Raw genomic sequence first — 12,339 nt, forward strand, 5'->3', positions numbered from 1 at the left:
ACCTTGGGTTGTCTTCTTTTGTAAATGGTATGCCATCATGGGGCTAATTCTCATTCCTTGGCTACCATACGCTGTCAAAGGCAACCTAACCAATCTGACAAATTTCAATAAAAAAAATCAAGCCTTATATTTGACCCTGTAACTTTCACAAACACTATAAAACCTCTACATGTGGGGTACTGTTATACTCAGGAGACTTCGCTGAACACAAATATTAGTGTATCAGAACAGTAAAATGTATCACAGCAATAATATCCTCAGTGAAAGTGCTGTTTGTGTGTGAAAAATGCAAAAAACTTCACTTTCACTGACAATATCATCGCTGTGATATGTTTTACTGTTTTGAAACACTAATATTTGTGTTCAGCGAAGTCTCCCGAGTAAAACAGTACCCCCATGTACAGGGTTTAGGGTGTCATAGAAAGTTACAGGGTTAAGCACAGTGCTAGCAAATTAAATTATCTGGACTTTTGGCCTGGGTTGGCAGGCAGGTCCCTCAAATTGCAATCATTAAAATTACTTAATTAGGTAAAAATATTACATAAATATGCACGTAGAATTTTAATATATATACATATTTATATATTTGACGTCTACGTGTATATTTATGAAATTATTAATGTAATTTTGTATGTGGACATATGTATATTTCGTATTATTTTTATTTATTTATTTATACATAGATATATATATCATTACATTCTAAGTGTATTTTGATATAAATATATATATATCAATATCAAAATACTGTTAGAATAAAATTGAATATATATATATAATTTTTTTTTAATTATTAAAAATTATTTTTATTTTTTGTTATTTATTTTTATTAACATATTATTTGTATTTTATAATAATATATATATACCATATATATAGTTATTATATATATTGTATATATTCGTGTGTAATTTAAATATAAGTGTATTTTTATATTAATATACGTATATATAAATATAAAAATACACTTAGTGTGACATTATATATATGATACATATACATATATTATATATATAGATATAATACATGTATATATATCATATATATATACACATATTATAATTTTTTTTACACTGATTGTTTTTTTTTTTAACTTTATTTCAGATTTTTCACTTGCAGGGAGACTGCCTGTCAGCACAGACAGTCCCCCTGCAGGCAGATACAAAGACTCCTATTGCGGTCATGTGATCGAGTGATCACATGGCCGTGGGGTCCTGATCTGCCGAGGGGGGACTGCCCGGGCAGACAGGCAGTCCCCCTGGACCGGGAGGAGAGCTGATCGCCGCCGTGGGACCGACGGCGATCAGGTAAGTAGCCCAAAACCGTTATGACGGTTCAGGACCGTCAGCGGTCCAAACGCACGTTTTACCGCTGACGGTCCTGAACCGTCAGCGGTCCTGAAGGGGTTAAAAAAGACAAAAAAAAAATTGTCTTTTTTAATGTGCAAAAAACACAAATACAGATGGCAATCCTCTTAAAAATTGTCAAAAAGAGTAAGGCACCAGTCAATAAAAAGTAATCTAAATAATAATAAAATCCTATTATCACACATAATAAAAACCATGGCGAAATCTGATCATATTGTACAACTTCAATTTTCTACATTTATCAATTGTGGGCATGGAATGAAAAGTGTGTGAAAATTCGTAACCCAGCAGGTTAAATTCTAGGTGTTAAAATTAGCATTCATCTCCAGACAAGGATGCCCCCTATCCCCACTACTTTACATTTTATCACTGGAACCCCTCACCCAACTGATACGGGATGACCCAAATATACATGGCGTTAAAGCCAAGAGCCGGGAATACAAATTGTCCTGGTTTGCGGATGATATCCTACTTACCTTGGAATAACCGCACATATCTCTACCCAATTTCCACAAAATCCTTTCCCGATTTAGCGCCTGCTCCTACTATAAATTGAACATCTCTAAAACCCTCGCCCTAGGCATTAATGTCCCGATCCAGGAAATGACTACCCTCGAAGCCAATTTCCACTACGATTGGAAACATGATCACATTAAATTCTTAGCAAACTACACCAAACGCCTCACAGAAATTAGAGCTCTACTGCATAGCTGGAAGGGCAAATATGTATCCTGGACTGGCCAGATAGCTTCAGTCAAGATGGTGATCCTACCTAAAATCCAATACTTGTTCCGCACGCTCCCTCTAAAAGTCTCCAACAAATACTTAGAGGATCTACAACGTACCATAAACGAATACATATGGGACTATAAAAAACCAAGAGTGGCTCTAAGCACGATGTCTAAAACTTATGCTCAAGGCGGGATGGGCCTGCCAGACATAAAAAGATACTACAAGGCGGCGCAGATTGCCCCAATTATCGTGGCTTCCCAACACAGGATCCCCTTGACATGGGTTGAAATTGAGAGAGCCCATGCCGGGGTCTCTCGCTCCCTACTCTAGCCTGGCTGCCGGTGAACCAACGACCCAAACCGTCAGAATTGCTACCAACAACTGCACTAACCCTCTCCATATGGGACAGCTACCGCAAGAAGAGGGGGGCAACAACCCTAACACACCTGACACATGCTGGTGCTGCCAGGGGGACCACGGCACCTTCATACACATATGGTGGCAATGCCCACTTCTAAAGCAATACTGGTCACAAGTCCGGGACCTAGCAATACGGTGCACCCACATGCACATATCCCTACTTTCAGAACTGTTCCTGCTACTTCTGCTCCCTCAGACACCTCACACTCATACCAAATATCTGTTATATCACATCTGCATGGCGGCCCTCACCGTCATAAGTAGACAATGGAAACAAACAACTGCTCCAACGATCCACCAATGCATCGCAGCTGTGGAAACAACCAAGACTTATGAAATTGCAGCACGGAAACCAAGACAGAACGACTCCTATTGGGCCACAGCGTGGACCATATGGGATAGCAATAAAGCAAACTGAACCGACAACAACACGCTACCTGACCTGGATGACACACCTCCCTGATTGGAGGTAATACGAAAGACACTATACTCACTTTGGCTGGCTTGCACTCACTCACTCACTTCCTTACCTACTTACCTACGTACCTGTGCCACACATACATGCCTACACCACACACACGCCCTGCTACACATACACCACCACAACAACTCGTTCCACACACACGCATATTACCCTTGCTTCGACCCCTGACCCGACCACCCTTACCCTTTCGTTGAACAACACATACTACATAAGTAGTGTTGACCCGTACGCCCAAGTTATATCAGATACGATGTGAATGTACATTGCCCATGAACACATGCCAAAGTTATGATGTTATGAAGCCTTGAGTATTTCGGGCATGCTGGGCCATCGGGTCTCTGTATTATAATGTATTATCCTGTATTATCTTGTATTATCTTGTCTCGGTATTATGCCCGTGTTATTCAACTGTAACCATGTCATTTCGTGCGACAAATTTTTTTTTTTCTTTGACATAACCGACCCCCTCTTGCCTTCTGTACCCTCTTTCCCTACCTCTTTATTGCAAAATAAAAATTGTCAAATTAAAAAAAAAATTGCATTCATCACAAATGTACAAAACGCACAAGATTAATTAAATTTGAAGACATCTAAACACATGTGCTGCAATACAAAGTAACAGAATGACAAATGGAAACAAAAAGTAAAGGGGTTTTTGCTCAAGAAGCTGGTAAAAGGAGGTGAGGAATGATTTGACAGATTACTCTGGTGGATGTCAGGCTATGTCACACACCATGACCACTACAATGGGCTGTAGTGGTGATGGAGCTTGGAGTGTTCCTTTAAGATCACCGATGTTTACTCACGTGGTTTCCCAGTTGGGCAGGATTTCATTGTTCCAGGTTAATGCTGCGTTCCCAATGCTCTCCTCCAACTTACACCTTTCTTGCAGTTGCTTTTTTCTCCGTTGAGCTTCTTTGAATTCTGCATGGATACAAATATGACAGTGAACCGCTCTACAACATAAATGCTTAGCAGAATCAAAATTGACAACAGCTTGCAATGGTTGTAGTTTGTGCTAATAATTTACAGTTATTTGGTTTAAATGTTAGATGCCATTTTACCACGGCAGCATAGTGTGCAGTGAGACATTGGGCAAAACCTATGGAAATAACACCTACACTGCTTGTACCTTCAAAGGATTCCAAGGCAAATCTACTTTAATTAATAGAAAAAGGGCAAACTAACAAAATGCTCATTGAAGCCAAGCGATAAAATGCAGAACAAATTTATATTGCTAGCACATAATACACACTAAAACCTAACATAACCGTGAGTTCAGTTATAGAAAAGCTTAGCATTCCAGAATAGCCCATAAGTGTGCATGCAACATAGACTTTTACATCCCATATTTTTTCACATTAAAAAAAAAACAAAAAAAACCCGAACTAGTGCAGACTGTAAAAGATAAAGACATTCTCTGTGAGTTTCACTCACGTTTGTAGAAAACAGGAAGAACCGCACTATCAGTACAGGTAATTCACAAGGTAATGCTAATGTGGTTTGTGTGCATCCACTTCCTCTAACATTAGGTGGATTTCCAAAATTTCCACAAAACCACAACACTTTAATCACAACAGGAATACAAAGAGGAAAACAAAAGGCTGTTTTGGCAGTAAAATATATTTCTATAACCTACAGACACCGCTTACAGAAAATGGTGGGGATACCAAGAGTCCCCCACCCCTCAAAAAAAGCAAGATTACTGCCTACGTCCATAGGTTTTGTTTTTATTCTGCTCAATTTCTATTTAAACCAAAATTCCTGTGTATTAGGACAGGAACACTTTTTTATAGGCGTGAATACACATCATCATCAATGCCAGTGAAAAAAAAAACAACAACTTTACTGACCAAACTGATGGCATAGCTAACTTAGAATTTATCCAGTTAGACTTTTTTTTCCTCGAGTTTGAAATTAACTTTATATTCACTCCGTATTCTCACTTTAGTGAATAACATTGTGGGTCTTATTCCCTTTTATAGTCTAGTCCTACAGAACATGTATTAAAAGTACAAAACGGAATTCCTCTACGGTTATTCTAAGAGCTGCAAAAAAATAAAAAATCATGACCGCAAGCTTAGGGCGACATTATGTAAAAGTAAAAGTGTTGGACCATAAAGACAAAGTGGACAGATATCTCCAATTCTTTTCAGGAACACTAAAAACTTATCTTTAAACCAGATTACCATGATAATTATTCCTTGCTAAATTAAAGTAAATGCATATTAATACATTCACGTGTCTCTGACTGTGTCAGAGGTACCACACGTGGCACAGATTGACATATGCTGAACTATGCACAAAGGTGCGGCAGTCAAGAAGTTAAAGTAAACAAGTTATCCACATGTCATACGCTATAGGTATAGATGTGAAATCCCCAGCAAGTGTATAAAATAAAAGATATACTTCCCTGATTGTTGCCTACACAATAGAACAGACACGCAAAAGGTGTGTTAGCATACCTTTATGGTAGCCACCCAGGGCAGCCCTTCAGCTCAAACAAACCTTTCTCAACCATCTCACATCAGTGAACCCCTCGAGCTTTAAAGGTACAAGGCACTATGTGACCAGAAGTGAAATACTAAATCATGAATTACATAAATGCAACAGACAAAATAAAATAAAATTCTCTTGCACAGCTACTAGGTAAAAAAACATTATGAAATATATATGAATGTAGAAGAAAAGTGCATTTCCAAAGCTACCAGCAGATTTCCTCCACAAAGCAGAAGCCATGGACTGTATGGTACTACTATACATGCTGCTGTCCTGCTAATCCCCACAATCCCTTGACACTTGGTGCACCCTAACCTAGAGCTGTGGGATAAGCCCACGTAATTTGTGTTAGGTAATCATTCTTGCACGACCCATAGACAGTCTTTGTGACTATATAAAGCAGTGAAGCCCAGCAAGGATTATAAATAAATAAAAAATAATTTCACACTTAGTTTGCATTGCAAAATAGTAAGATACAATTTCATGATCTTTAAAAGTGACCCCAAGTGTAGGGCAGTAGCACTTTAAGCCATATTAAAGAAAACAGATTATTTTAATGAAATATATTTGATTATGTGGAAGCATGCGAAATCTAAAAAGGTATGGATTTTTCCTTCTAGGCCACGCTTGACAATAGCCAAGGTACAATATCACAACAGTGCTGGTAGACTATTCCAGACAAATACATATGACTTCTCAACTGGCTAAAGGCATTTTAGAAAGGGTGTTTAAGATAAAGACTATATATTAATGCCGTGGTTCTGGTGTTTGTAGCATGTCCCTGCAGGCTGAGCACTGTAAACCCTGCCTTCCAAGAAAAGGGTTTACATTGCTGCCTAGTTACACCGCTAGTGGCAGCCACTCAGTCGGCCACTAAAGGTGCTTCCTAGTCCTAGAGGTGCTTCCTGAACTGGCGTTGAGCATTTCCACACTCTGAGATACTGAACGCTCCACATGCGGAGCCAACCGGGGAGAGACTGCTGCAGTGTGGGGGAAAAAAACGAAGTGAAGTGGTCTGGGTGCCAACTCTCACTACTCTTAACCCTGCAGCTGAAAACATAACAGTTTCAGAGAAACTGCTATGTTTCACTCAGGGTTAATCCAGCCTCTAGTGGCTGTCTCACCGACAGCCGCTAGAGGCGCTTCCGCGATTCTCACTGTGAAAATCACTGTGAGAAGACGCTGGATGTCCATAGGAAAGCTGACGTCGGCAGAGGGAGGAGAGTTCCCCCAACGCTGAGTGAGCCCGGCGCTGGAGAAAGGTAAGTAGCTGAAGAGGTTTTAACCCCTTCAGCCCAGCGGGAGTGGGACCCTGAGGGTGTGGGGGACCTATAGTGCCAGGAAAACGAGTTTGTTTGTCTTTAATAATTTAAAACACTTTTATACTGCGATCTAAGGGAGCAGGGAACTTAAATAGTTTAAGAGTTACAGTGTCAGGAATACATGTTTGTGTTCCTTACACTATAGTGTTCCTTTAATTGAAGAATATAAATGTATTGATTACAATTCTGGGATCTTGCTGTACAGGAAATGTGATCCCTATTATTTTCAGACTATACCAGATAATTAAGTGAAAAGTCCTTAAGGGGGATTAAATTCTATCTTCTGTTATATAGGTCCCTCGAGAGCAAGGCTCAGAGAGCGCCAATAAAAGCATTAACAAAATTCTAATTGCCTTTCAGTGTGCTCTGTGTGGTTCCATAATGCATCTATACTGCCAAAATTTGATCCGACTCAAAGGGCACCTCAATTTCTTTTCCCAAGCAAGATGTCTAAGAGCTAATTTACCTCTAATATAAGTTAAGCATCATTTAATGGTTTTAGGCATCATTTAATTAGCTTCCGGTTAAGTGCCAGCGCACAAAACTCAAAACACTAGTGGGTCCTGGTTCACTGGTATGATGGTCCCTCCTTTAATCCCCTGTGAATGCATTTTAAGATAAAGAAATAAAAAAAATAAAAAAATATATATATATATATATATATATATATATAAAATTAATTTTTTGAGTGGGTGATCCCTTTTTATTTGGTGTTCCCCATGCAGGATCTGTCCTATACATGCATTTGGATCATTTCATGTAGGTCCTACTGACACTATTTAGATTGCTCTAGAACACAGTATGCAAGAATTACAAGGAACCTTTTTGTATTACCTCTCCGTTTAGCCTGGGCCACCATCTCTTCATATTCCTGTCTGTGTTTCTGGGCTTCTTCAGCCGATTTTGCTGGAAGGTTCCTGAAAAGGTTAAGAAGATTCTACTGTTAGGAGATTGCTAAAATTCTATAGGATGTTCATGTTTGGCGGCAAAAAAATAAATAAATCACAAGTATTTTTTTTTTTTTTAACCATCGGCGATCTTTTACAGCACCAACGTTCAATAGGTATGCCCCCCATAGCAGTTTTAGAACCAAGTCATGGCATAGATATGTCTATGACAACTGGATTTCGCAGGAAGTTACCAAGCCAAGCGGAAAAATTCTATTATTCATCGAAGATTCTGTCAAACCACTTTTAAAAGCAATTCAATCTTATGTTTATATAGTTCAATCTAATCAATGCCACACAACATTAATATCCTGCAGTTAAATGCCCGACAGTTCAAATTGTCGTGCTGGCCATTTATTTTAATGTTATCACCTCTTATTACATTTTACTAGAAAATGTCAACTTTGTAACATGCAAAAAGGACTGAAAAGTATACATCGGTTAAATGCAAAATTAAAAATAAATAAAAATAACTTATTAAAAATATAACATGGTCTTTAAAAAAAATGTTTTATTCAATCCAAAGATTTTTTTTTTTTTACCCTTCTTTATTCAGTGCTATAACATTATGTCCACTGGGCTATTGTCTGAATGTACAGAATGACTGCAAACAGAATTGAGAGTTAGGATAAAGGACAAGTCTATTTTTGCAAAGAGTAAGCAGTATTCAATCAAGCGGAATGTTGGCTAATCTACCATTACAATGCCGCACTTCAAATTACAGACACTAACACAAAAGTAGAAAAAAGTCAAATAGATTTGTTAATACTCCATTCCCTTTGCAGCATAGGGTCCCGCAGTGCAGATCATGATAGGTTTGCGGCAAACGTGTGATCATATGCCTTCTTTGATCTGTCACGCATGAGGTAGCACAGCAGTTAAACACGGATTCAGTGGAGGAACTAATGTACAGAGGGCCCTGGTGTAAGAAAAAAATGTGTACCCCCTTCTGGCATACGAGTGGCAAGGGGTAGATCCCTATCAGTCGTACAACTCCCATGATCGTATGCCAGCTGGGGATATACCAATTTCACATGTTTGCATATAATTTTAGCGTTTTATTACAGGGGTGTGTTTGTATGTAGTGTTGCCTTATAAATGTGGGTGTACATTTGTATGTAGTATAGGTGTTTGCATACAATTTTGACACACATGTACACACACACACACACACACACACGTCATTTTTAGATCTGCAGCCACTTTTCTGTTAGCATAACTTTTGTGTGTCGGAGAGTGGCTTGCTGGCTGAGGCTAATGGGAGTGTGGGTCTGGAGCAGGCTCTTTCCTTGTTCTCCCCCCCCCCCCCCCCACCCCACCCCACTCCCTGAGCCGCCACCTTCTCCTCCTCCGCTCTCTATAAGAAAGTGGGAGGAAGTAATTGGCTCTTACTTCCTCCCAGGCTGCCAATGTGCAAGGGGCCCCTGTTCCGCAAAAGCCCAAGTGTATTAGCCACTGTGCAGACTTTTGTTCTGCTGCTGCACTGATCAGCCACAACATTAAAAACTACCTGCCCAATATCATGTTGGTTCCCCTCATGCTGCTAAAACAGATGATGCCTCAAAGCATTGACTTCACTAGACCTCTGTACATGTTCTGTGTCATCTGGAAACAAGACATTAGCAGCAGATCCTTTAAGTCCTGCTAGTTGCAAGGTGGGGTCTCCATGGATCAGATTTGCTGTTCCAGCACATCCCACAGATGCTCAATCGGATTATGATAAGGGGAATGTGAAGGCCATGGCAACACCTTAAACTCTTGAAAAATTGTTCAGAAAGGATTGGAGGAACATGACAAAGTGTGGCACGGTTGCATTATCTTGCTGAAAGAGGCTACTGCCATCAGTGAACATCACTGCCACAAAGGGGTATACGTGGTCTGCAACATTCTATAGTTGGAATGAACGTGTCAAAGTAACATTAAGTTTTTCAGTAACTTGAGCTACAGTAGCACATCTGTGTGATTAGCCCAGGCGGGCTAGCCTTCACTCCCAAAGAGCTTGAATAAGTCTTGGGCACCCATGATTCTTACGCCAATTCACCAGTTGTCCTTCCGTGCACCACTTTTGTTGGATACTAACCACTGCATTGCGTTAACACCACACAAGAGACTTTACAATTTGGAGATGCTCTGACCCAGTCGCCTTGCCATCACTATCTGTACCCGGTCAAAAAAGTCACTCAGAACTTTTCACTTGCCCAGTTTTTCTGCTTTCAAACACATGAAATTCAAGAACTGACTGTTCACTTGTTGCCTAATATATTGTGGCGATCGGTGTACATCATGGACACCCATTCTTCTGTATGAATTAATACTTTTGTTCCGTAATACAGAAAGGCCAACAACAGATTAAGAGAATACTAAATGGAAAAAAAAATTGAAAAACAAACAAAACAAAAAACAAAAAAGTAAGACAATGCAGATTAAAGTAAAACAAATATATATTTTTAAATGCTAAATATAAATTGCTCTGCTTTTGTGGAAAGAGTGAAGTAGAGAAGACCACAAAGAATAATTGTCGGTTTTAAATAACTGTCTGACCCAAGATGTATGTATATGGCTAAAAGATCCTGGCAGATACTAGCGGAAGGCATTTGTTACCAATTTTGTTTTTTACATATTCAGTTAAAAAAAAAAAAATCAGTTTCATTCCAAAACTTGATGAAATGATTATTACATTAAAATATAATAGTGTGTGCTCATTTAGTGTCTCCTTTTCCAAGGATACCTCCTCCCCTCGCCCTGTCTCGGTTGGAGTTCCCCAAGGCTCTGTCCTTGGTCCCCTTCTATTTTCTCTTTATACTGCCTCTCTTGGAAAACTTATTGCCTCTTTTGGATTCAACTACCACCTGTACGCTGATGACACTCAGATATACCTCTCCTCACCGGACCTCTCCCCGGCCGTCCTGCAACGTGTCACTGCTTGCCTCTCTTCCATCTCTGACTGGATGTCGTCACGCTTTCTCAAACTTAACCTCTCTAAAACTGAACTCCTTGTCTTTCCTCCTCCTAATACTGATCCTCCTCTCTCACTCTCCCTTCAAGTCAGTGATATCCACATAAGTCCATCCCTACAAGCGCGCTGTCTTGGCGTCATACTTGACTCTGGTCTCACCTTTGTGTCTCACATCCAGTTTGTTGCCAAGTCCTGTAGGTTCCAACTCAAAAACATAGCCCGCATCCGCCCCTTTCTTACGCAAGATGCTACCAAGGAGCTTGTCCATGCACTAGTAATTTCCCGCATGGATTACTGTAACCCTCTCCTGATTGGTCTCCCCAAAAGCCGTACTGCCCCGCTACAGTCTGTAATGAATGCTGCAGCTAGACTGATTTTCCTATCCAGTCGGTCCTCTCACACCTCGCCCCTCTGCCAGTCCTTACATTGGCTCCCTGTATCCTATAGGAGTCAATTCAAAGTGCTCACCCATACATTTAAAGCACTGAACAATTCCAGCCCCTCTTATATCTCTTCACTGATCCATAGGTATGCCCCTCCTCGTACCCTCCGCTCTGCCCGCGACCACCTCCTGACCGCTGCTCGCACCCGTACGGCCAACTCACGCTTGCAGGAGCTCTCACGGGCGGCTCCTCTCCTATGGAATAACTTGCCTACTGCCATCAGACTCTCCCCTAGTCTTCAATCATTTAAGAAGTGCCTTAAAACCCATCTCTTTAGGAAAGCTTATGGCCTCCCAGAGTAATCTCTCCCTTACATACCTGTCTCTTGCTCTCCTATGGGATAGTGCTTTGCTCTCTCCTCCAGCTCTGCTTCACTCCTACTTGATATTTCCTATCCTAATGTTTCTAATACCCCACCTCCTATAGACTGTAAGCTCATTTGAGTAGGGTCCTCTTCAACCTATTATTCCTGTAAGTTTTCTTGTAATTGTCCTATTTATTGTTACATCCCCCCCTCTCAAAATATTGTAAAGCGCTACGGAATCTGTTGGCGCTATATAAATGGCAATAATAATACCTTACCATCAAGACCCTCCGCAATAACACTAATACAAATATGAAAGAGAATGGGTCCAAGTACAGATCCCTGAGGTACCCCACTGCTGACAAGCCCATGCTTCGAATATACTCCGTTGACTACAATCCTCTGTTGCCTGTCACCCAGCCACTGCCTTACCCATTCAACAATATTGGAATCCAAACTCAAAGATTGTAGTTTATTGATAAGCCTTCTATGTGCAACAGTGTCAAAAGCCTTACTGAAATCTAGGTAAGCAATGTCTACTGCACCACCCTGATCTATAATTTTAGTTACCCAAAAAAAAAAATAAGATTAGTTTGGCATGATCTCCCTGAAGTAAACCCATGTTGTCTCTGATCTTGAAATCCATGTGTTTTTAGATGTTCAACAATCCTATCCTTTAACATGGTTTCCATTACTTTACCCACTACTGAAGTAAGGCTTACTGGCCTATAGTTGCCCGACTCCTCCCTATTACCTTTCTTGTGAATGGGCACAATCTTCCAATCTTCTGGGACAACTCCTGTTAACAATGATCGGTTAAATAAATATGTTAATGGTTTTGCTAGTACATCACAAAGTTCTTTTA

General features: G+C 40.1%; 1 protein-coding gene across 2 annotated transcripts in view; it reads right to left on the reverse strand.

The window, feature by feature from the left end:
• TBC1D14 (TBC1 domain family member 14) overlaps window positions 1-12,339 on the reverse strand; it is a 61,586-nt gene that overhangs the window by 11,456 nt on the left and 37,791 nt on the right. For both annotated transcript variants that reach the window (XM_063457747.1, XM_063457748.1), the window contains 2 exons: window positions 7,659-7,741; window positions 3,810-3,927 (listed from right to left, as the gene is read on the reverse strand). In XM_063457747.1, coding sequence (XP_063313817.1) covers window positions 3,810-3,927; window positions 7,659-7,741 — 201 coding nt within the window. The remainder of the gene's footprint in view (window positions 1-3,809; window positions 3,928-7,658; window positions 7,742-12,339) is intronic.

This window comes from Pelobates fuscus, chromosome 6, assembly GCF_036172605.1.
Source record: "Pelobates fuscus isolate aPelFus1 chromosome 6, aPelFus1.pri, whole genome shotgun sequence".
Taxonomy (NCBI): Eukaryota; Metazoa; Chordata; class Amphibia; order Anura; family Pelobatidae; genus Pelobates; species Pelobates fuscus.